The following is a 26,764-nucleotide window of genomic DNA, read 5'->3' on the forward strand; positions in this document are numbered from 1 at the left end:
ACCTGTTGTGGGGATTCTGCTTGTCCTTCTTGTTCGGTGTGAAATGTCCCCTCGGTACATTATGAATTTCCCTGGTCTCTTTGGTGGGGCTGGGTTACCTGATCTAGACATGAGGGCAGGGAGGGCACAGCCACGGTCTCTGCCACTGTGAGCTAAGGAGTACCAATTGGTAAGTGATCCGTTTGGCATGGAGATAGCATGAGAAAGTGTCTCCCTTCTCGTGTCCCCAGATGCAAAGCCTGAAGTTTCCTGCAGGTGGGGTATGGTGACAGTGCAACAGTGTGCATGTTCAGCTCCCATGAAGGATCTGGGGCCATGGAGACCAGCATGGGGCTCATGCTGTGGGCTTTCTCCAGGAAGATGGAATTGGTCTTTACCACTGGGTCCTGTCCCCAAATCCTCAGACTCAGGTCACACAGTAGGGAAGCTCTACCAGCTTATCAAGGCTTAGATCACACTCTCCCAGTCTCACCCAGGGCCCCCTGCACAGGATAAGCAACATAGCAGGTTAATCCAAACCGCCATCTTCCCGGAAATCTCCCTAGACCACCCTTGGTCCTGCTTTTTATTATTTCTAAAAGATATTTTTTTTCAGAACAGTTTCGTAAGGATCTTCCATATGAGTCATATCACACCTCTGTCCACGGCACGTGTCATCGGTGGCATTTTCTCCTTGAACGCCATACTCTGAGGAGAGCGGTGTTTTAATTCTGTGCTGTCTCACTGGCACCATCTGACTTATTTATTTAGACGACATTAAGTGATACTAACATGCACGTGTGTCTAGACTGCAGCGTGACTGTGCTTAGAAGAGAAACCTGCGATACTTGTATTCTCTTTGTACACTCACCGCAAGCAAAGTCTCCAAATGCCCTGTCCCTGGAACTTTCCTTGTTTACATTCATAGTAATTCCCTGGGAACACAAGGCTTCTATTTAGTCTCAGGAGAGGCGTCTACTCCTCTGCTGTTCCACTGTGATGTCTTTGAATAATTTATCAGCTACTTAACACTCATCAAATTTGGCTTTTTGTGTAGAAACGACCTGTAACAGTCTCTTACTCTCTCTCTCAGAGTCTGAAGCAGTGTCATTTTAAATAAATGTGCTTCTCTCCAAACAAGAATTTACACGTTGGGGGGAAACAATTCCGCGTATCCCACGACTGCCCTCTAGATGGTAAATACCCCTCACTTCTCTGTGCTAAGCTGCGTGAACTTGAACTCACTGTCTCCCCTTGTGTGTTTCTGTCGGCATCATCCTTCCTCCTTCTTGTTCTCCTCCAGGTGCTGGGGTTCCCCAGTTCCAACCAATCGCCCTGAATGGCCGAATTCAGGTTCTGAGCAACGGGTCCTTATTGATCAAGCACGTCGTGGAGGAAGACAGCGGCTACTACCTGTGCAAGGTCAGCAACGATGTGGGTGCAGACGTCAGCAAGTCCATGTACCTCACGGTGAAAAGTAAGGAAGAAGAATGCTTTGTTTTACCTAAATAGGTCTTTCTGTGCTTAAAGTTGCCATTGTCTCCGCACACCTCTGTTTAAAACAAAACAAAACAAAAAACAAAATGGTGGTTGGCTGCAGCTGAGGTTTGAGGTTTTGCTCGCCTGGGACACGACCGAAGAGGAGGGCAAAAATCCAGCCGGTTGCAATAGGCTGACCGTGTGCCCGGTGTCTGGGGCCACATGCTCGTGTGCCTTGGGTTCCCTTGGCTGTGCAGACCTAGCAGGTGAGTGGGCCTCTGCCTTTAGTGCCCACATTTCTATTCTGTTGATTTTACTGCGGAAAAGCCCAGCGTATGGTCTTGTGTGTGCTCTTTTCAGACAGTCTGTTTCCACGCATTTTATGATTTGCAAGCTGGCTTGTCCCTAGGTTTCCTTTTAGAGATCCTTATGAAATCAAGCAGCCGGAAACCTCATTACCAAAGACACACAACTACAAGACAGGAACATGTAACACCCTGCCTAGGGTCCATGTTGCTGACCCGTTTTATAGGAGAGGGCAACTTATAATGAGATTATTTTTCTACTTTGGTAAGTAAACCACCAAAGGAAGGACGTAAAACGGGCCAACTTTTGTAAAGTTGCTGCTTTTTAGCAAATGGTTGGGCGCCTAGTTTACAGTGAATTACTTATGTCTTTGTCCATTTGTGCAATTTTCTGTTAGATAAATTGTGATCTCTTCCAGATAAGGCTTTGATCGGCCTTTCTCTTTTTTATTTTAATTGTGTTCTCGGTAGGCTGGAAAAGACCTCTACCGTATCGCTCATTAGAGGGATTGAATTTAAAAGTGAATCTCAGTGGGTCTTATGTATATGTGTGTGTGAGAGAGAGAGATTTAAGCTGACTGCACAAATGCTAGTATCCGCCCTATTTCACTCAGAATTTATTCTAGTCCGTTATTTCCAACGTAACGCTGAAAATATCAAGCTATTTATTTGCTATACTTTTATATCATGAAAAAATTACAGTTTGAAATAGGGTTGCTTTAAAACGTGTTTTGTAGATATCCAATACATAAATTTGATTCTAAATTTTATACTCTGGAGGAACTGATTTGCCAAGAATCTGAAGACAAATTGTCGTTTCATATAAATCCAAAGTTGAAAGGATAACTTAAAAAACTATAAATTGATGATATTTGAAGGAAACCCAAGAGCTGAAGACCAGTGTTGGCCAATATTGATCCATCTTTCCCCAATAAAAGAAATATATTTTTTAATTTGATTATATTTAATAGAATATGAATATGTTTGATTCTAAATTCGGTTATATTTTGCCACTTTGAAATATTTTAAAATTATAAAAATTCCGCAAGTCTATATCTATGCTGTAATAGATACAGGGCCCTGTGAAGGATGTGAATACTTCATCCACGGACTTATGTTTGGGAAGAGGAGATAACAAGGAAGTATATAGAGCTTACTAACATTAATGCAAGATGGAGAGTAATATAATATGTGCCATAGTTGTACCTTTCAGGGGAGGATATAACTTTCATTTTGTGGGGACTAAGGACCGTTTCATGGAGAAAAAGTCTTTTAAGTGGGTGGAATTTAAAAATACAAAAGCTGGTTTTCCCCAGATTTCCTCTCTACACACCTTTGATGCTCTTAGTGTGGGGCATGGGAGAGGACCACGGAGATGTCTTTCTGCCCTTAGCGACCTTTCTTTCTTGTGGGTTGATGGGGAATGGGTGTATACAACCGCCATCCAGTGGAATACACTGGAAAAGAGTTCCAAACACAAAGGCGCGCAGACGAGGGCGTGATTTACATTTGTGTGTAGGACCAGCGACTGCACAGTGACAACACATGGGTTTAAGTTCAGTCTTAGACGATGCAGTGGGTATCAACAGGTCCAATCCTTGAGGGTGGATAGGGGCGCTTGAGGAAGAGGGAACAGAGAGCAGAGAGAAGAAATTAAAACTCCCGAGGCAGGAGGTAACTCTGTCCGCGTGTTGTACCCTGTACATGGAGGGGGTTAGACAGGGAAACGTTTAATAAAGGTGAGCAAATGTCAAACAGAGATGGTTCTTAGAGGTGGCCAAGTTTAGATTCTGTCAAACCATACAAACTATTAGCAGAGAGATGCTTTTAGGTAACAGTTAATTCTACCAGTTTTTAACCCTTGGTGGGTTTATAAATGTGTTCAGTTTCAAGTGTCTGGTATATTTAACCTTTTAAAAATCATACTATTTGAATTCTGGAAAGTAAAAAGAATAATTTAAGAAAGCTATAGAAGCACAAAGACAGGAGATATACAACAAATAGAGGTGTTACTCAAATGATACCATTAAAAAAAAGAAACAATAACAACAAACAGGGATAACTTCGCTTTTTCTGTGTGTATTTGTGTGACCAGACTACTTAGTGGATTAAAACGGACTCGTGGAGGCAGCACACAGCAATGCAAATCTGCTGCTTGGTGTTATCTATTTTACCATGAAAATAGGGAGGAAGGGGGCGCCTGGGTGGCTCAGTCAGTTGAGCATCAGACTTTGGCTCAGGTCATGATGTCACGGTTTGTGAGTTCGAGCCCCGCGTCAGGCTCTCTGCTGTCAGCACAGAGCCCGCTTAGGAACCTCTGTCCCCCCTCTCTCTGCACTCCCCCTGCTCGCTCTCTCTCTCTTAAAGATAAAAAAATAAACGTTAAAAAAAAAGGAAAGAAAATAGGAAGTTGAGCACAGAGCACACCCTGGCTGACTTTATGCCCCTATGAATGGTAACATGTTTTATTGTTACTTCTGTAGAGGACAGAAGGGGAGCACTAAGCTGTAGACACACACCCACGTGCACATGTGCAGTTACAGTGTGTGCACAGCAAACCCAGATGCCTTCCAGGTAGAGGCAAGAAGAGAAAGAACCATCATCCCATTCTCTTTTATTTTAATCTCTTAACATGGCCCTAAAAATGGCATGCACCCACACCCATGTGCACACACACACAGACACACACACACACACACACACACACACACTGCATTCCATACAAACACAGAAAAATCATCCCAAATGAACTAAAGCTACCTATTCAAACTGCAGCCAGGAGAGGAATGAGAGCATAACAGGGGCACTACTGGCCAATCCCTGGGAAAACCATTGCATGGTATCACCAAAAAAAAGGAACAAAGCGTCCTCCCCTTCTCCCCCAAACAGTTGGTTCCAATATTTCACACACTAAAGAATTTCTCTGTATTGTTGGAATTGATTCCATAAAAGTGGTAACAAGTTTCCTTTGATGTGGTAACCGCTATTTTGACAACCTTCAATCAGTTCTGTCCCCTAAATGAAGACCGTCTTGGGGAAAAACAAGGAATCCTACATTCTGGGTCAAAATTAGGAAAGTCCTCAAAGCCTGTGTGCCGTGGACGTGGAGGGCTGAAGTGTCATGTAATTAACAGGGAGCCCAGGGTAGGGTGAAGAGCCCCCCTGCCCCGAGGTTGCAGCCCAAACAATCTGGTCTTTCTGGTTCTCCACTTCTCATTAGTGATCTCAAATTGCTTTAGTTCTCTGACCCTGTAAAATAAGAAGAATCACACCTTTCATGGGGAGGGGGGGGTATGAAAATTAAATGGGATAATGTATGTGAAGATACACTGTAAATCAGAAAGCACTCTATGTACGGATCTGGCACATACACATAGCAGGTGATCCTGCTGGTTAGAGAGAAGGAAACTGTAGATGCTGATGGTGCTGCACACTGGAATTCTTCCAGAAAATCATTCTGAACAGGAAAATTAAAAGGTTGTAGGGTAGGAAGAGGAAGAGGAAACATGACTTCTGAGATCCAGGCGGGGGGTGCTTTCACTGTCCCTGTGATGCTGACCCATGGGGGTGGTGCCTTTGGAAACTCTTATTCCTGACTCCAGCTGTTTATGAATCATCAATAAAATGTTTGGGGATTTCAAACTGAAAAAAAAATTGTTTGGGTAGAAAGGAAATTTCACGGCTTTAAATAAAAATTTTACGTACTCTCTCATTTTTATAATTCATATTTTTAAAAAGTGGGCTGCAAATATTTCTAAATGTAATAGGACAGAACTTTCTGCCCGATCAAGCAATGTCAGGAAATTAAGGCGGCTTCTTGGACAATAGTCTGGATTCCCAGGACGGCTGGTGCTGGTTTTATACACATTTGAAGGACCTGAACTCTCCCAACAGCGCCGGTTGCCAGGGGCTCACTGGGGACGCAAGAACCTTGCACTGGCTGAGCGAGCCTCTTGTCTGGGAAGTTCTTTCACTCGGGTGCTTTCAAAAACCACTACTGCACTAGCAGAGCAATTTGATGGTGAACCCCCACCCCCACCCCACCACACACACACACACACACACACACACACACACACACACACATGCGTTTTTGACATCAGACACATGGAGGCTGTGAGCAGAGATGAGGCAACCAAGCTTGGATGAACCGTCAGGGACAGCGACCAGTGGGATAGAAAAATAACCCTTCAAATCCTTCAGGTTTGTTGGTCTTGCTGTTTCTGGAACCACATTATTCATTATTATCCCAATCATAGCTTAGCTTTTACCAAAACGCGTGCCCGGAATAGGGACCCGAAACATCAAATGTTGTTGAGGACTTCGGCAGAAAAGACAGAGGGACCGGGCTGTCCTTTCCATCAGACTCTACTTTCTAAACTTTCTGTTTGGCCTCTGGTGACAACGCTGCACCCTCACCCCAGGCCCACGGGGGCGCTGCAGAGCGTCTCCATCCCCAGACCTTGTGCGAGCTGGGAGATCTGGTTGGTTGTAGTAAGAAAAGAGCTGCCCCAGACCGCTGGATCTCTCAAGGGGATGAGTCGTTGTCCCGAATGTTTCTCCCAGGTGCCAGAATTACGTCCTCCCCTCCCCACTCTCTGCCTCTGGGCCCGCATGCTCCCTGGAACTGATCTCTGTGTGGATCTGAGGCCCCGATGCGCAAACAGCTCCTGTTTTGTCACTGCATGCAGGATGAAAGAACGTCCCTTACCAAACAGGAGCAGGGTGCTGCCCGGAGAGGTGGTTGCTCTCCGGATCCAGTGATGCCACTGCCTCTCAGAGCCAACCCGCAGGATGTGGTGGGGCCTTGGTCCCCAAGCCTCCCTCGGGCTCAGCCCAGGCAGGTCCCTGGGTATCATGCACACGTCTCTTTTTCCTCCAGGATTCGGGCACATAGGCCTTGCAGCTCATGTACACTCACTGTCAGCTTTGGTCAGTCTCCTAGACGTTGGCCATGATATTTCTGGATAGACCTTGGTGATGTGATAGGATCTCAGGCCACTCAACTCCTGCCTTTGCTGGGGAGGATATGTTGGGGGTGGCGTTCAAGAATCTACCGCCATCTCCGAGAATCCATTCAACTTCTGTGACTTCCTACCCTCACACTGTGTCCCCACAGATCTTTACCCTACACCTCGTTAGCTAAATAAAAATCCCCTCTAGTCTTTGCGATGGCTCTGTGAGACTCCTAAAAGGAGGAGCAGGGCCCCCAGCTGGCCCTCTGTGAGGCTGTGATGGCCTTAATAATTCCTATAAAATGTTTTCCAGGCCCCTCCCAGTCACTTTGACAGGACACCCTTTTCTCTAAAAGCAAAACAAGGTTTGTTTTCAGGCTGCTTTGTTCTTAACAGAGCAAGAGAGGACAGTTTTGAATATATAGAATTACTAAATTATAATTTTTTTGTTTCCTAACCTGCCAAAATAGCTGAGTGGGTCCAATGCTGTTTTCCCTGATATTTTAATTCGGGAGCTTCTAAATTTTTTTTAACATTTATTCACTTTTGAGAGACAGAGAGAGGCAGAGCATGAGCAGGGGAGGGGGAGAGAGAGTGAGACACAGAATCATAAGCAGGCTTCAGGCTCCGAGCTGTTTGTTAGCAAAGAGCCTGATGTGGGGCTCGAACTCACAAACCACGAGATCATGACCTGAGCTAAAGTCAGACACTCAACCGACTGAGTCACCCAGGTGCCCCTTAACTCAGGAGCTTCTAAATCACACTTTGACTCATGGGCCCCTGTAGGCAGATCCCATGAGGTTCTGGGACCCCTTGATATCAGGTGCAAACGTGTGTTTTTTTGCTGAGGGGAAACACTGTGGCCTTCGTGATTCCCTCAAAGGGATGCATGATGCAAGAAGATCAAGAACCACTGTTCTGGAAAAATCACACCCTGGATGGCCTTGTGTATTTTCCTTGCAGTGTCTCTTGGAACATTGGACTGGAAGCAGCCAGGCACACAATGAGAGGGTAGAAGGGGCTAAGGACGAGTAAGCAGCCCTGAGCCAGGCACACAATGAGAGGGTAGAAGGGGCTAAGGACGAGTAAGCAGCCCTGAGCCAGGCACACAATGAGAGGGTAGAAGGGGCTAAGGACGAGTAAGCAGCCCTGAGTCAGGCAGCAGCCTCGGTTCTGTTGAAAACTAGGATTTTCTATTTCACTACCTTTGCTTCATGTCCACACTCTTACCACGGCCTTATGCCACGTGTGACGTAAATGAATCAAAGCGATGTAACTCTGTGGTTGCCAGTCAGGCTCAGAGCTCACACAGCCTGGGCTCCCTCTCTCCAAGCCTCCGTAGATTAGAGTCACAGAAAATACATCTCTCGTGGGATCCCTATAAGGCTGGCATGACCCATCACTGAAGCACTCAGTAAAAATTCCTGACGTGGTTGTTGCAGAGCAATGGCGGCTACTGTTGTGGTTGATGTTAGGGCTGTTATTATAATTATCATCATCATTCCTGAATTACAGCTTATGACTCCCCCCAAACAAGCCACATTAGTGTCTGTTATAGAGTATGAGGTGTCCCTGACTCCAAAACATCCAGGTGACACATTTTCATGACTTTAGAGTCTGTCAGCCCCCACTCCGATGTATTCTACATGTATGCACACACTCATATCCCTCACCCTTCCCTTTTCTGGTCCAGCTGTCAAAAATATCTACGCTTTTCATGGCAATGCCTGGGTGCAGGAGCAGAGGATGGGAAGGGGCAGGGGAAAGTAAGAATGGAAAAGGGGGGCCACTTGTCAGCCAGTAGACGACGCTCCACGGCTGTAATTGCCAATGGTGGATGGCGGCTCCTTCCAGGGAGAGCGTCTTGTACTCCACATAAACATTCGCATTTCACTTCTTAAATGAGCCTGGAATTCTACCAGCTGAAAATTCTTTGGGGTTAATAAGGAATTTGTAAAATGGGAAGACTAAATCACTGTAATTTGTTGCCAGCTCCAATTTCAGCCTCGTCTCTCAGTGTTAAGTGTTGAATTGTGTGCCCCCAAAATTCATATATTGAAGTCCTGACCCCTAGTATCTTAGAATGTGACCTTATTTGGAAATGGCGTCCTTGCAGATGAAATTAGTTAAAATGAGATTTTATTAAGAGTAAGGTGGCCTTTAATCTAATATGACTGATGTCCTTATAAAAAGGGAAATTTTGGAACTAGTCATGAGGGCACAGGGTCATGTGAAGACAGAGACAGAGACAGAGACAGGATAATGCTGCCACCAGCAAAGGGAAGCTGGAAGAGAAAAAGAAGGATATTTCCCTAGAGTCTTCAGAGGGAGAACAATCCTACCAACACTTTGATTTCAGACTTGGGGCCTCCCGAGCTGTGATAGAATACATTTCTGTTGTTTTAGGCCACCCAGTTGGTGGTGCTTTGTTGTGGCAGGCCTGCAACACGAATGCACACAGTGATAACAGAGATCTTCTGTAGAGTCTTGTGTTTGAGAGAAGCACACTATAACTACATCACCTGCTCCAGCAGGTAAATCCTAATCTGTCTAAACCCATGGATACGAACTCTAGTCTGAAGAAACCACGAGCAGCCTATTCCCTTTGGACATAATTGGTTTAAAGATGGGCATGAGACCCAGTTTGGGCCAACAAAATGTAAGAAGAGACCTTCTGGAAAAGATTTCCTTATTCTTAATAGGCAACTGTGCCAGAGATGCTCATTTCTTTTGATTCTTGGCCCCACCTGGAGGTGACACCTTGATCCGTGGCAGCCATTTTGGTATTGTTCCCAGGATACAACCAATACCTAGAAGAAGGTAGCATTAAGAAAAGAGGAAAAGTGGAGTTTTACCCCTACTGTACTGCATCTTGAATCCTCTGAACTCATAGTTGTAGAAGACTAATTACTTGGTTGCCTTTCTGTCTAAACCTATGTGGGTCAAGGCCTTCTTGTTTGCAAGTGGAGACATCCCAGCACAATAGGTAAGGAGACAGCATCCTCAGAAATTCCTGGGACTTGATTCAGCCATGCTGCTCTCCTCAGCAGTCGGGCTGAAATAAACACCTCTGAGGGACTGGGGAGTTTTATATGAGTTGAGGAACTATTATAGGGACTCATAAAGCCTGATGCTTTGGGTCGGGGTAGAACAGGTCTGAGGGAAGAATGGCATTGGAGGGTCAAGGACAGCATGCAGGTCTGGGGAACATCTGGTGTCCCCAGAGCAGGGAGGCCAGTGCCTGGTGGAGGGAGACTGAGAAAAACAAACAGGATTTTTAAAAATGTTTCTCAGGATGGTACTCTTCCGAGGCGAGGTGAGTGTATTTTTCTCTTTTATTTAGTTGCTTCCTCTTCCTCCTCCTGTTTAGAGACTCCCTTCTACCCAGCAGCTGAGAAGTTATGTGTTGCCTCTTTGGGGTAATCTCAGCTCTTCAGGGGTTTCTTGGTTGATTAAGATCCTTCTTCCCCCACGGCCTTCTGTGGGTGTTGGCATCAGTCTTCTGAGTCCTCAGTTAGCTGTCACCCTCCACGCTGGCACCCACTGAGATGCCTTTATTCCCATCTGGCCCTGGGCCATGGGATCGCTGCCTAGCTGCCCCCTTCGGTCCTCTGGCTGCCCCTTGTCCTTTCTGCCCACTCGTCTGGTCGGCAGTATTGACTGGGCTCCTGCTAGCCTCCAGGACTGTTCTAGACACTGCACATCGGATGAACAAGACAGAACTAGTTTACATCTCCATGGGGAGAATGACATGTGCATCGGTATTTAGCATAAAGCCTGGCAGAGAACAGAATGAAGGAAATGGGTTGTGTGTGTGCTTGGAGAGAACATTCCAGATGATGGAGTAGCAAGTGCAAAGGCTCGAGGTAGAAATTGGTTATGTTTGCAGAGCAGCAAGGAGACCATGTGCTTGGAGTACAAGGTACATGGCGGGGCCAAGAGACCTGGGCAGGGGCTGGATCCACAGTCAAACTTTGAACTTTATTTCAATGATGATGACACACCATTGGAGGATTTTGAGCGGAGGAAAAGTATCATGACAATAATACTCTCATTCTGACACCCACACTCAAAATTCTATATTACATCTGACTTATGGGAGGAGCGCAGAGAGGCAGGAGAGCCAGCCAGAAGAGCAGGTGGCAGTCTTGTGACAGTCCCAGGAGACTGGGGGTTTGCGTCTGTCTCTGGGTCTCAGGGATTCTGCTTCCCATGGCCTGTGGTTAGAAAGGCCGCCTTTTAGAAACCCAGAGAGATCCCTCCGGCCCCCATGCTGAGCTGGTGGAGCCCAGAGCTCCTTGATGGGACCGTCCCCAGTGGCCAACTCCTTCAGCTCCACCACCACCCATTTTCCTAGTGCGCTAATCTCTGCAATCCTTCTAGCAATGGGGCTTTAATTTCTGGTTTGCTATGCTGATAAGAAGAGGCAGTTCTCCCGGCGTCCACTTGGCCTTTCCTATCATAATAGCCCTCACTCAGCAGTTTGAGAACCATGTGGGCATTCTGCCAGTTACCAAGTGACACATTCTGGAACGGGGGAAATAACCACAGGATGGGTTTGAAGATTCATTGGGTCCACTGGAAACCAGACCTATGCCAGAATGTATTGCCCCCTGACCTATAGAAGCCCCTGACTGGGGGACCAGGGTAGTGTTTTGGTTCTCCAAGAATTAGAGTCCGGTCAGGGTTACCACCCCCATACTTGATGGGTCATTTTTCTCTGGCCGCTTTTAAGATTTTCATTCTCTTGGGATTTCAGAGTTTGACCGTAATGTACCTATATGTCGTCTCCTTTGTACTTATGTTGGTTTGGATGGAGGAGCTGGTAGGATCTTTAAACCTGAGAAGTTTTCAACCATTAGTTCTTCACATGATTTTGTTGTCGTCGTTTTATTCTCTCTTAGGTCTCATTCTAGGACACGTATGCTAGTCCATTGGATACGGCCCCAGGACTAAGGTTTCTGATACTTCTGACACATTTTTCTTCAGTCTTTTCCCTCTGTCATCAAACTGCCTATTTTTAAATCTATTTTTATCATTACTGACACTTTCTCCAGCTGTCTCCAGTGTGCATTAAGCTCATGCACTGAAGTTTTCATTTTAGTTAGTGTACTCTTCAGTTCAAGGATTTTATTCGGTTCCTTTTTTATATTCTCTATTTTTTTGCTCAATTTCCAATCTGTCTACTCATTATGCACATGCATTAAGTTACAGCATCAGCCATATTTACAACAGCTGCTCCAATCCTTGTTTGCTATTTGCAACATCTGAGTGCTTTTATGGTCAGTTTCTATTGATGGCTTCTGTTTCATAGAGAACACATTTTACCTGTGATTTTCCATGTCTGGAAGTTTTTAAAAATCATGTGCTTGATAAGTGATACATCGAAGAGACTCTGGATTCTGTTATGTTCCTCCGAAGACTGACTTTTGTCCTAGCTGGCTTTCAGCTAGCTGGAGTTGAACTCCAAGGTCTCTCTCTCCCTTGCAGTGGGCAGCAGCTGAAACCTTGATCAGCCTCTAGTTGATGCTTTTCCCCTGAGCCCACTGTGAGCTTCTGCACTCCTCAGTAGTCATCCACGATTTGGGCTCATGTGAAAATGGTGGGACTTACACTCTCTGTGACTCCCTTCTCTCTAGGGTGTCCCCCTAATGTTCTCACTGCTCCTCCAGACCTTAAGTGTGCCCTCTGATAGATGGAGTAATTGGCCTCTACAGCTAATTCATACTCCAATCTAGAGAAGTGTCCAGTAAATTCACAGATCTCACCCACTGAGGTTTATCCTTTAAGGGAAGATACTATTTTAGCTCAGCTAATTCAGTTTCTGCTTGCTTTCAGTGCCTGAATACCTCTCTCTGTCTCCCTCCCTCCCTCCCTCTCTGTCTATACACACACACACATATATACAAATGCATGCATATATATACATACCCAGAATACAAAATCTAGATGTTATAGTTATAGGAGGAAAGGTTAGTCTATCCGAACTCTGCCAGTACTGCAAGTCTGAAACATTTAATTTTATTTTATAGTGTTTTGATATATAGTTTAAATTTTTTATGTAGCTAAATATAACAACTTTCCAATGTTCCCCCCCCCGCATTTTGTACCCTGATTAAAAAGTTATTATCAACCCAAGGGATATTAATAGTCTATATTAAATATATAATATATAAATTTCTTTAATTTCTATAAACATACAGATTTCTATACTTGCCATTAACTTTGTATTACTTAAGAAAGACATTGTGATGTAAATTGTAAGAGTGAATATATTTTCTGCAAATGGTTAGTCAGTTGTCCTAACGTTATTTGCTGAACATCTTGTCCTGTCTTTACTTTTTGAAATAGAAATTTCATTTTAGGGAAAGATATTTAAGAAAATGGCGTCTCAAGTCAAACTTCCCAGCCAACAGCATACATGACATAAGGAAAAATGCATAACTTGGACTTCATAGAAATTAAAACATTGCATGCATCAAGAAAATGAAAAGACAGTTGAAGAATGGGGGGGAATATGTGTAAATCCTATGTCTGATAGGGTACTTGTTCCTAGAACACTTATAACGCAACAAAACACAGCTAAACCAATTAAAAAGTAGATAAAGGATTTGAAAAGACATTTATCTAAAGACGGTATACAAGTGGCCAATAAGTACATAAAAAGGTGTTCGATATCATAGTTCAGTTAGGGAAATGCAAATTAAAACCCCAATCACATATCTCTTCATACCCATTAGGTTGGCTTAAAAGAAAAAAAGCAAAGTCCATCGTCAAGGACATGGAGAAATTGAAACATCATGTATTGTTGGTGAGACGGTGAAATGATGCAGCCACTTTGCACAATGGTTGAGCAATTCCTCTAAAATTTAAACATGGAGTTACATATGACCCAGTAATTCCACTCCTAGTCATATACCCAAGATAAATGAAGACATATGTATACACAGAAACTTGTACATGAATGCAACTATTCATGATAGCTAAAATGTGGAAACAATCCAAATGTCCATCAACTGGCAAATGGATACTCCAAATGCAGTATGTCCTGTAACAGAGTACCATTCAGCTACACAAACGAAGTAGGAATACATTCTACAACATGGATGTACCTTGAAGACATTCTGCTAAGTTAAAGGAGCCAGACACAAATAAATTACCATGTATCATGTGGTCCCTTTTATATGAAATATCCACAACAGGCAAATCCACAAAGACAGAAAGTAGATTAGTGGTTACTGAGGGCTGGGAATGTGGAGCAAAGGCGAGGGAGTGAAAATGGGTAGAAGGTTTCCTTTGGGGGTGATAAAAATGTTCTAGAATGTTCTAGAATTAGTGGTGAATTTTGCAGAACCCTGTATATATACTAAAAATCACTGAACTGTACAAACTATACACTTTAAAAAATGAATTTCAGGACACCTGGGTAGCTCAGTCAGTTAAGCATTGACTATTTTGGCTTAGATCATGATCTCACAGTTCTGAGATCAAGCTCCGCATCAGGCTCTGTGCTGATAGCTGATAGCGTGAAGCCTGCTTAGGATTTTGTCTTTCCCTCTTTCTCTGCCCCTCCCCTGCTCGCTCACTCTCTCTGTCTCTCTGTCTCTCTCTTTCGGAAATAAATAAACATTAAAACAAACATGAACTTCATGGTATGTGAATTATACCTCAATAAAGGTATCAGTTTTTATTTTTTATTTTTTTATTAAAAAAATTTTTTTTAATGTTTATTTATTTTTAAGACAGAGAGAGACAGAGCATGAATGGGGGAGGGTCAGAGAGAGAGGGAGACACAGAATCTGAAGTAGGCTCCAGGCTCTGAGCTGTCAGCACAGAGCCCAGCGCGGGGCTCCAACTCACGGACTGTGAGATCATGACCTGAGCCGAAGTCGGACGCTTAACCGACCAAGCCACCCATGCGCCCCAAGGTATCAGTTTTTAAAAAATCCCAAAATACCTAGCAACTTCTAATGAGCCTGTGTAATAGTTGTTAAGAGTCTGGGTTTTGAAATCAGACAATCTGGTTTCAAATCGCATTTCTACTACTTTTGTTTAAGTTTATTTATTTATTTTGAGAAAGAGAGAGAGTGGGGGTGCAGAAAGAGGGAGAGAGAGAGAATCCCAAGCAGACTCCATGCTGTCAGTGCAGAGCCCAACACCAGGATCAAACTCACGAACTATGAGATCATGACCTGAGCTAAAATCAAGAGCTGATGTTTAACCCACTGAGCCACCCAAGTGCCCCTTAGTTCCACTAACTTCTTACTTATGTAGACTTGGGCAAGTTCCCCAACCTTTCCAAGCCCCATCTTCCTTATCTATAATGGAGATAATTGTGTACACTGCCTAGAGCTGTGGGCATTAACTGATAGAATATTCTGGCAGTAGAGTGTCTACAAAAGTGTGAGATAGCCTCTTAATTGGTGCAAGCTGTTGAGCTTATAGCCTACATGCTCATGGATACATGGAACTTTTAAGGCCCACACCCACATTGTGTGCTTAAATAATCGAATCTTTGTAATATGATAAAGGTATGATGGCATAAGTGTGGCCTCTCTCTGACCCCTCCACTGCCAGCCCTTCCCTCCACCGTTACTTGGAATTATCTTTGTTCTGCTCTCGTGTTTATCCTTCCAAATGAACTTTGGTCTCTTCCCGAAGCAATTATTGGGGGTGGGTGGAGATTAAACTTTAATTTATAGAACAGATTGGGGTGGAGAACCCGCAACCATACAGTATGGAGTCCTCACAAGCAGAAACATGACACTTCCTTCCAGGCTCTGCAGTTAGTTGTAAGCCTCTCACTAGAGATGCACATTTTTTCCCATTTGAGACGCAGACATATTTCATTGTTTTTTCCCACAGAAATCTGAAGTCCATATGCTATTTTAAATACATATTTTGCCTTCCCCTTTTATTTTTACAAAGCCCACATTCGTAATAATTTTGTATTATTATGGGACTGCATGTGTGAATGTTTCTGCAGCATTAACAGTTTCAGGGTGAGACGGTGAGTGCATGTAGATCGGTTTTGACAGCCGTTGCTTAGGTCTTTCATTAATTTAACAACCATTTGCTGAGTTGCGTGCCAGGGTGTCAGGGTGTCAGGCAAGCATCTGAGCTGGATTCCCACACTTCTGCACTCCCGCCTCCTTTCTGCCAATGCCCTTCAGCCAGAGCCTACCAGCCACACTGGGTAGTGTAACGTGTTGGGTTTATGGTTGACTCGAAGGAGAACGGACACCACGGGGTGCTGGTGGGAGGCTGTCTCCATAAGAAGGTGTCGGAAAGGATGTGTTATATACTTGGGCCTATGTTAGGTGATTTGGGCAAAGGGTCAAGGAAGCAATGCTTGGCTCTACATTGGATACTGTTGGGAGTGGGGGCAATTCTATGATCCGGTGTCTTAATGAATCCTAAGGGAGGAAGGACAGAGCCAGGCCAATGCTTAGTAAACGTGTGGCAGCCACTCATTAGTCAAGATGGTGGATATTTAGCCATGTAGTGGTTTATTTGGACAACAGTCATGCTGTTGTCTGTGTTCAGACATGATGGAGAGGGCTTGTTTAGTCTCGATCCATCTCAGCCAGAGTGGTCTGGTCTGATGTCGGTATTTTGTGAAACTGTCAAGGAGAGAATACCGAGGCCCACCTGGGAGTTCCCAGCCAGCTCCTGGACATCAGGGGCTACTTTCCTCTTCCTCCTTTCTCTTAATCACTGCTGTCACCTCATTGGTTTTAATGTAATTCATCTTGAAAAGGATGCAGAAGACAATGGACAGTTTTGTTTAGGCACGACTAAAGAAAAGCAGCCACAGATAAATGTCCTCAAGGGCCACGGACCAGTTTCTTTTTTGCAAGCTCAGCTGTACAAGCTCAGGAGTCATCCAGTCTTCCATGGGCCTCTTGAACAGGTGCATGGAAATAAGCTTACAGAAAGGTGAGGCTTGGAGATTCCCCTCTGATAATTTATTGTATGTAGAGGATGCTCCCTTTTCTCTTGGGGACACCAGGTTTGACCCTCTGCAGGGACAATCTGAACTACTCATGTTAGGGTCCATCCAAAGACAACATCCCCAGAGAGGAGTTGCTGATGAACGTTCGTAATGCAATGGTAGGTCATGGCAGGATGCCCATGGCCACCAGGGCAGTGACTAGCATCTGCTTTTTGCAGTTCCAGCTATGGCTGCAGCAGCAACAGAGACGAGTTGACAGTGGGCCTTTGAATATACTGTTTCCCCACCTATGCATTTAAATCCCCATGCCCTCAGCCACTTGATTCTAGCACCTCAAGCTAAGTATCCACATGTGTGCATTTAGCCGTTGACTTTAAGGCCCATCGTGGAGGAGTACAGCCCATATACACATAGGCCGAAAAGAACCTCTTCATTGGAAGAGGTCACTTGAGTTTTAGCACATTCTGGGCCCCAGAGTGTGACTGTAATGGTCAATGTTTTATATTATGCATCAAAGGACTGTACATGATTTTATAAGCATGGGAGAAGCATTGGTGGAGAATGGCTGTCTCAATATACTTGTTCTCTGTAAAGAGAACTTTAAGATGAATGGTATTCATCTGATTCTGATTTTAATCTTCTCTCTAAGGAAATGGGGAGAACCCATAACTTGGGGCCCAGAGGCACCACTTCCTGCTGATGTGACCGGTTTCTCAATGCTGGGAGGTCCTGTGGGATCTGGTCCATACTCAGTACTCATCTTGTTCCCTGCCTCATTACTTAGCTTCTGTATTTGCTCAGAGCAGAGTCTTAACTGAGTAGGGAAGAAGTTGTGTCAGTTCCAGGAAGAAGGCACAGCCAGTGCAAATGCCCTGAGGCAGGAGAAAACTTGATGTGTCCCCTCAGTGGTGCTGCTGGTAGAAATAACAGAATTCAGGGCACCTATGTGGCTCAGTGGGTTAAGCATCTGACTCTTGATTTCAGAGCAGGTCATGATCTCACAGTTCACAAGTTTGAGCCCGTATCCAGCTCTGCACTGACAGCACAGAGCCTGTTGAGGATTCTCTCTCCCTGTCTCTCTGCCCCTCCCCTGCTCATGTTCTCCTTCTGTCTCTCTCTGGGAAAATGAATAATAAAATAAATAAACATTTTTTAAAAAAGGATAATTAAAAAAAAAAAAGAAAGAACAGAGTTCAAGAAGAGGGGACAAAGTCTTTACGGGGCAGCAGGGAGGTGGTGTTGCAGTCTGGGTGAGCAGCACAACCTCTTTTGTTTCTTCTCCTAGTGGGTACATCTGTATGTGTCACCTTCTCCTTTAAAAAAATGAAAGCATGGGGCGCCTGGGTGGTTCAGTCCATTAAGCGTCTGACTCTTGATCTCAGCTCAGGTCATTATCTTACAGTTCTTGAGATCGAGCCCCGCGTTGGGTTCTGCACTGACAGCATGGAGTCTGCTTGGGATTCTCTCTCTCCCTCTTTCCCTCCCTCCCCCATGTGCATGCACTTTCTCTCTCTTTCTCTCTAAATAAATAAATGCACTTAGGAAAAATGAAAGCACACAATGTTTGTTGGTTTGATTTGGCTTTTTCAGTTAATAGCATAGCCTAGTTGTCTCTCTGGATAAATACACATAACTCCTGCTCATTCCTTCCTTTTTTTAAAAAAATATAATTTATTGTCAAACTGGTTTCCATACAAAACCCAGTGCTCATCCCAACAAATGCCCTCCTCCATGCCTATCACCCACTTTCCCCTCTGCCCCACCCCCCATCAACCCTCAGTTTGTTCTCAGTCCTTAAGACCCTCCTTCCAATGGCACCTCATGGGGCACCAGGTGCCTTGGCATCACTTTGGAACCCGTTTCTTACTGGACATGTAGCATGGAAACAACTTCATGGGTTCATTTCCTTTGAGAATAACCTACTCTGAGCCTTAAGTCATGGATTCTCACCCCTACTTGCAGCAGGAAGTGTGCAGGATGGAAGGAGGAGGAGAGCTGAGGCCAGATCATAAAAGACCCCGAGGAGGGAGTTTCAGACTGTGTATTTTTGGGTTTTCATTCCTTCTGTACATTTTGTATACTGTTGAGTACCACTAAAGAACGGTATCTTTCCCCAGAGACGCAACACAAATGCCCCACCTTCTGTGGCTCGTTTATAGATTTGATACAGAATGGGCCCTTACCGGCAAGTGGAAACAGAGTCGAGGCAGGAAGTGTCTCACAATTCTGAGTCCGCAGCCATTCGTCCTGGAGGGGAGAGAGGAGAGAAAAGCAGTTTTACGTAAAGCCTTCAATAGGCACCAAGGCGGGGGGCGCATCCCTCTGTGAAGAGAATGAGTAGAAAGGGGCCTCCTCTGACCTTAAGTTGTGTTAGTAAGGACAAAATACCCTGCTTGTTGTCACTGTTATCACACACCGCACTGCCAGCTTGTCACCTTGGCCGTGTACTGAAGGCAGGAGAAAGGCATGGGAATGTGCGTGACCATTAAGACAATTGTTGTTTCCTGTGTGGTCTCTGGGATGAGTTGCTGACACTTCCTGTGAACGTCACTTTGTCATGTGCCGCTGGGAAGTCATATCTGCAGCTGTAAAAACTGGGAGCAAAATAATTACCCCACAGGTTGTGTTACCGTGTTGGTATTATCTAAGTGAGCCCCTTCTGTTCATGCAGTTCTGTCCCCTCAGGACAGGCAGGGGCCAGGCACTGAATTTGGCATTTGTGTGTGTTTGTGTGTGTGTGTGCATATAACGTATATATATACACACATACGTATATATGTGTGTGTGTGTGTGTGTGTGTGTGTGTGTGTGTGTGTATGACATATATGGGAGGAGAAATACACACATACAACAATTATCTTTGTTTTCTTCTCTCTCTTATGCCTTTATCATAGGACATAAGAGGTATTGAGTTTATATCATAGTATTTCATTTACAGGACGGCAAAGAGAAGAATGAACATCCTCCAGGGACTTTGCATCCTCTTTTCAGGGAGGGATTAGTGTTTTTGGTCTTCCACAGGATAGTTGGATCATGTTAGGTGGAAAGATGACCTTACTATCCCTTTTATTCAGAGGTGAAGTGTGGTTTAAGGAAATATGGGTGGCTGCCATTGACAAGCGGTGGACTTTGAAGATTAATGTTACATGTCAACTTGGCTGGGCCATGGTGCCCCAATGTGTGGTCAAATGCCAGTCTAGATGTGGCTCTGAAGGTATTTTGTAGACGTGACTGACACTTGAATCAGTGGTCTTTGAGTAGAGCAGATTCCCCTCCATAATGTGGGTGGGCCTCACCCAATCAGTTGAAAACCTTCAGAGGAAAAGACGGAGTTCCCTGTAGGAAGAAGGGATTCTGCCTCCAGGCTACCTTCAGACTTGAGCTACAACATCAACTGTCCTCTGGGCCTCCAGCCTGCCCTGCAGATTCTGGACTGTTGTGTGAGCCTGCTCCTAACATCAATCTGTCTATCCATGTGTCCGTCCCATCGGTTCTGTTTCTCTGCAGGACCCTGACTGATACAGACCTGGGAGCAGGAGGGTTGGCTGCTCAGGAAGGATGGCATTTCCACACACGTGGCTTGCCGTGCTCACAGCATAAACATCTCCCTCCACAGAACCGTACGCTTTAACGTGCCATGGGGATTCCACCTTGTTTACTAAGAGCTGGAACTGAGAATGTTCTCTCTATAAATACTCAGGGTCTGCCGCTGCCTTTTAATTTGGGAATACCCAGTTTTAAAAACTCAAGTCAGAAATATCCAGTGGATACCTACTGTCTTTGTTCTCTCTCGCTGCCATGACAAATTGCCAAAAACTTAGCAACTTAAAAAAAAAAATACCCGTTTATTCTCTCAGGGTTTGCAGGTTTAGAAATCTGGCGGGCTTGGCTGGCTTCTCTGCTTTGTCTCTCGCAGAGCCAGAGTCAAGGTGTGGAGGCTGCATTGCTTTCTGGAGGCTCTAAGGCAGAAACTGCCTCCCCACTCATTCGGGCTCTTGGCAGACTTCCCCTCCAAGTGGCTGTAGACCAGGGGGTCCTTGTTTCTGTGCTGGCTGTCGCTTGGGGTCAACCTTAGCCCCTAGAAGCCTCTTTTTGTTCCTTACATAAACCACTTGATCTCAAAACCAGCAAGTACAGGGTTGAGTGCTTTTATACTTCAAAACTCTCTGACTCTCCTTCTGCCCCATTCCTCCTGCCTCTTCTACAGCTGAATCTAATTAACTGATGCTTATCCTTTCCTCTTCCACTTTTTCTTAATGTTTATTTATTTTGGGGAGAGAGAGGGAGAGAGGGGAGCACACACGAGCGGGAAAGGGGCAGAGAGAGAGGGGGACAGAGGATCCAAAGGGAGCTCTGCACAGACAGCAGAGAGCCCGATGTGGGGCTTGCACTCAAGAACCGTGAGATCATGACCTGAGCCGAAGTCAGACACTCAACCAGTTAAGCCACCCGGGTGCCCATCCTCTTCCACTTTTAAGGGCCAGGGCCTATGTGACTATGCTGGGACCACCCACATAATTCAGAATTCTTCCTATTTTAAGATCATCTGATTAGCAATCTTAATTACACCTGCAAAGTCACTTTTTCCCTGAAAGGTAACATATTCGTGCCCCAGAGACTAGGGTGTGCACCTTTCTGGGGCACTATTATTCTGCCTATTGTACCTGCTGTGAATTAGGGCAATGAATGTCCCTGCCCTCACAGCCCTGACCAGCGCATTGGAGAAAAGAGCCATATGCTAATGACAGATCTGTCCTCACACCACACTAGACCAAAATGGTGAGGCTCAGAGTAGCACCTAAATCGCACAGCAGTAATGGAGCAAAGCGGTCTGAGTTCACTGCTACCTGACCCATAAACCCAGCACACTGCAACACATGACAGCAGGTGCTCAGTGGTTGAATGAATGGAGGCATAGAAGGGAATATGGACCCAGAAAGCTAAATCTATTGGAATTATCTCTTCAATGTGATTTAACATCTTTTATTGACGTGTCCATTCCTTAATTCTATGTTGAAAATGCACTCCATGCTGCATTCTGTGCAGGGCCCTACAGGTATGATGGTGAATAAACCAGATGAACACGTGTGTAGTTAACCACAAGGATAGGGGTGTGAGAGAAACGCACTAAACGCTCTGGCACCACTTAGCAAATGTCACACACGAGATACGCGAGGAGACTCCGAGGAAGCTGGTTTTTAAACGGAAAGCCAAAAACCAGAGACAGTGTGTCCTAGGCTGCCTTCCAGAGGAGACAGACTCCAAGGTGGGGGTTTGGGGGCAGGAAGCCGGTTGGGGACTGCTTGGGATCGGCACCTATTAGCACCCACGTAGGAGAGAGTCCAGGAGGTAGCAGGGGCAGAGGGAGATACTGGGCTGTGGGTGCAAGCAGGGTGTTGGCTGGTGCTGCAGAGGGCTCGGAAGCTGAGCTGGTCCTCCAGAGTTGTCTAGAGCTGGGGCTGGAGGCCTGGGTTTCATGCCAGTTACCTTAATCCTTGTGTTAAGTTGCAGTGTGCCTCAGATTCCTTGGGGGTAGATATGATATATGCCCTCAGTGATTAGAAAAGCTCACAATTGCAGTAATCAAATACAATTAATACTGCCAGCTGTACATATTATAATCACGAGCATCCTGGAAAGTCTGGTCTTGATGGGGGGATGTAGAGGCCTAACGAGTCAGTTTTCATTTTCTCCCATCGTGATGGTCTTCAACTGGGTTCTGTTGAAGCTACTGTAACGACTTCTTGGACACGTCTCAGAGCTTTCTACTTACTCCTTCGTGTAGTAGGAGTCAGACTTAAGCTGTGACATTCCACACTCCCCCTGGCTAGAGGTTCTGGTCTTTTATTCTGGGGGTTATAGGAGGAGATAGTGAGAGTCAAAGGAGCCCTTATTATCTTAGCTATGGATATTTCTCTAATACTTGATGACTGTCAAAGCCTGTAGCCTACATTGTAACGCCATCCCCTGACACCAACGGGGTGTCCTACGATTCAATTCAATTCTGTCGCTAACTACCTACAGTTAGTGTCTGATCCCAGAAATGAAAGGACTCGGTACCTCAGAACTGTTCTAACTTCTGACATTAAGTGGAGTCTCCAGGCCACCTACTTCTGTATGGCCAGCTACAAATTAGGGGTTTCCCAAGACCCTATCAGTTTAAGAGTTCTCTGGAATGACTCAAAGAACTCGTGAAAGCCGTATGCCTAAAAATTGTTGTTTTATTGAAAAGGATATGAACGAACAGCCAGGTGAATGGGTACATAGGCGAGATCTGGAGTCATCCTGGGTGCAGGAGTGTCTGTCTCTGTAAGAGTTGAAGCAGGTTGCCGTCCCAGTACATTGATGTATTCAAAACCAGCAAGTTCTCCAGGTCTTAGTATTCAGAGTTTTTATAAAAGTTTCACTGCTGAGGTATGATTGATTACATCATGATGGGACTCAATTTCTGGCTCCCTACCTTCCACCAGGGTCAGGGGTGAGACTATGATTTCCAACCTTTAATCACATGCTTTGGCCTTCTGGCATGGCCAGCCCCTACTTCAAGCTACCTGAGAGCCCACCATGGATCACCTCATTAGCATAAACTCAGGTATGGCAGAAAGGGGTAGAAAGTAGTAACTGGGGAGTCTGAATTTCATTCTCCCACTGTTTTGGCACTCCCAACATCTGTGGGTTCCTCTTATAGCCTCCTTCGCTTGGATTTGGGTGGGGGGCAAGTGATTCGAGCCATAGCACTCTCTCATGTCTCGCTACAATTGCCTCTTCCATCTCTGTGCCCCCCAATTTTGTTTTCTGCACTAGGAAAGAATGGGTACTGGATTAATGGTTGTAAGTAGCAAGGCTTAGTAAGTCCTAAGTGGAAATCTGGTCCTGGTATTCTTTAGGAAATTTAAGGACAGGGCACTTTGATTCTTAACCTTGAGTCATAGAAACCAAATCTGAGGCCATAGCAACTTGCCTTCTTAGCACCCGCTTATATCTTCTAGTGGGTCCCTTTAAGTAAAATACTTTCTTTTTTTCTGGTTGTAATAAGTACACTTGTCCCCAGATCTTTTAAAAATGGAATAATAAGTAAAAAGGTAGAAAAATCTTCCCTGATCCCAACATTCACATGGGGTGTTTTAAAGGAGACCTCATAGAAGTATTTTTCTTTTTCCTGCCCAAGAAAAGTATATCTGAAAAGTATGGAAGAGGCAAAAGAGTCAAACAGTAGCATCTCATTTGTTGATGACAAAACAGATATGGGACAGGGCTGCTCATATCTCTGGGCAAAGAACTTCCTAACTTGAGCCGAGAATTCAACAGACTTACCCAGGCAATCCTGTGCATCACTGGGCTCCTGACAGCTTTTGTGCCTTACCAAGGCATGGACCTGTCATGCATGCCTCACTGCCCGAAGGTGGACATTCGTTTCTGTGGCTTTGTAACCAATTATCCCAGACTTAGTGTCTTGGAACAGCACACATCTATCATCTCCCAATGTCCATGGGTCAGGAGGCCAGGCATCACTTACCTAAGCCTTCTTCAGTGTCTCTGAAGGCTGCAATCAAGGATGAGCTGAGGTCTCATCTGAAGGCTCACCTAGGGAAGGCCTTGCTTCCAAGTTCATGTAGTTGGTGTCAGGATTCATTCCTCCAAAGCTGTTGGACTGAAGACCTTACCTCCTTTGTGGCTATTGGTCAGAGGCTGCCCTACATTCTTTGCAATGGGGACATCTCCACCACGGTTGATTGCTTTACCAAAACACGCAAGGTGAGGAGGCAGTAGACAGTCACAAGATGGAAGTTAGAATCTCATGGGGCCTGTGCACAGGAGCAACGTCCCATGAAATTTTCCATGTCTGTTGGTTACACTCACAGGTACTGCCCACACTACCCTCCTCAAGATGGAGGGCTTCCATGGGGGCATGAGTACCAGGGTCAGAATCACCGGGAGCCATCACAGAATCTGCCCACCACAGGTGCATGTTTCTTAGGGCTTCCAGCTCCCAAGAAAAGGCAGAGGAGAGGACAACTTACTTTTTAAAAGATTTTTTTCATGTTTATTTATTTATCTTGAGAGAAAGGAAAAGAAAAAACACACATGCGTGTGCACAAGCTGGGGAAGAGCAGAGAGAGAGGGACAGAGAGAATCCCAAGCAGGCTTTGCCCTGTCAGTACAGAGCCCGACGCAGAGCATGATCTTGTGAACCGTGAGATCATGACCTAAGCCGAGATCAAGAGTTGGACACTTAACCAACTGAGCCACCCAGACACCTCAGGACAACTTACTCTTTTTTAATGTTTTATTATTTATTTTTGAGAGAGAGACAGAGAGAGACAGAGAAAGAGTGCAAGCAGGGGAGGGGCAGAGAGAGAGGGAGAGAGAATCCAAAGCAGGCTCCAGGCTCCGGGGCTCTAACCCATGAACCGCAAGATCATGACCTGAGCCGAAGTTGGCCGCTTAACCGACTGAGCCACCCAGGCACCCCTGGGACAGCTTACTCTTGGAAGTAAGTTCTATCAGTTCTATCTACATCCTGCCCAGTTCTATCTACATCCTGTCAATATTTTTCTGCCATTCAGTATTCTTCTACTATGTGCTTTGTAGTGGCCTTCACTCTCCATCACATGCTAGTCCTGTGTCTGTTCAGACCTGTCTTTGGCAGCCAGTTATGCCTTATCATTTCCAAGCTGCATCAACAAAATGGCATCCTGAATATACTGCACTGATTAACAAAGAGAGTATAGGCGCCGTGTTCCAGAACCAGGATGCCAGAGCCCAGAAATATGCCGCAAAGCCTGCACTGTTTTTCAGGGTGTGGCAAGACAGAGATCGAGCTGGATCTCCGTGGCCTCAGCAGCCCCTGAACTGGTGTGATGAACAGGGCAGGGCTGGGAAGGAGGAGGTCTTGGGGACGCTGGGCCAGGTAACACACGCTCACAGCCCTTCCCTCGCTCGTTGGCCATTCAGGTCTTGGATGTGCCAACGTAGCCCTCCACTGAAGCTGTGCTTAATTACTTCCGGCAGCCTCCGTGGACACGACGTGTCAGTAATATTTCAAATGTTCTCATTAGCGGTGAGGCTGGGAATGGCAGCCGCACGCAGTGCCACACAGCAGCCGTCGCCAAGCCGGCACTGGCACTTTGGCGGAGTCTTAATGTGAGTGCTGCCCTTTTACTGATTAGCAGCGGAGATAAAAGGAGGCCACGGTGAGGCTGTCTGGGGATTCAGAAATTCTGGGTTGATCCTTCTGGAGGAATTGTAAAATGCCTGCCTTTTGCACTGCATTAGCAGGCCATCCATCACGTATGTCCACTGTGGACATGGGATTTTAACACAAACTGTAGACGATGCATCAGGCTGACCTAAGATTTCCATTCCCAGCTCACCATGCGGCACCAAATCTCTACTCTCGTTCCGTCTTGCCTGTCCCTCCCCTTTGATAGCCTTTGATGCAATTCCCCACACTCCTGATCCATGCCTCTGACCTTTTCCTTAAAACGCCAGACTCCTTGCCCTTGTAGGAATATTCCATAGATCTTACAAGATGCTGCATCCGTGTGGATTGAGCTTGTTACACAGTCGGTGAATCCCCAAGCTTCTATAGGGTGTTCTGCCTTTCCCAACCCTGGAATTGCAGGACCCAGCCAAGTACAGGAGCGCTCTTGGATTGAAATTCAAAGGTTATGAAGTCAAGGTCATTGTGAGCAGGACCTCTTCAAAAACAGCACAGGGTGCCTGTGTGCTGAGGCTTGAAGTCAACAAGGAGGCCAGAGCATTGATTCAAAACCGTTCCACCCAGGCCTGAGACCCGGGTCAGCACAGGAGCCTCTCGCCCAAGTGGCCTGGCCCAGCGTGGCCCATCTGCCCTGACGCAGCCTCCAGAGGGGCCGGAAGCCCCCACTCACCAGCCAGAGCCATCTCTGGGCTCACGCACCACAGCAGACAATACGCCTCAAGGCTCCTTCTATTCCTGGAGCTCCATGACTTGCCCCTCCACCATGCAGCGTGGTGGCTTACTGGCTTCCTTCTTACTTACTGGCTGCTGTCACAGAACCACTGTGTTTCCCCACAAGGTCATGACCACCTCAAGTCTGGGCTCCCCA

At 45.6% G+C, this 26,764-nt stretch overlaps 1 protein-coding gene across 2 annotated transcripts in view; it reads left to right on the forward strand.

The window, feature by feature from the left end:
- DSCAM (DS cell adhesion molecule) overlaps nucleotides 1–26,764 on the forward strand; it is a 762,026-nt gene that overhangs the window by 533,610 nt on the left and 201,652 nt on the right. For both annotated transcript variants that reach the window (XM_078452754.2, XM_078452755.2), the window contains exon 11: nucleotides 1,283–1,456. In XM_078452754.2, coding sequence (XP_078308880.2) covers nucleotides 1,283–1,456 — 174 coding nt within the window. The remainder of the gene's footprint in view (nucleotides 1–1,282; nucleotides 1,457–26,764) is intronic.

Source organism: Panthera onca, chromosome C2 (assembly GCF_046562875.1).
Source record: "Panthera onca isolate mPanOnc1 chromosome C2, mPanOnc1 haplotype 2, whole genome shotgun sequence".
Taxonomy (NCBI): Eukaryota; Metazoa; Chordata; class Mammalia; order Carnivora; family Felidae; genus Panthera; species Panthera onca.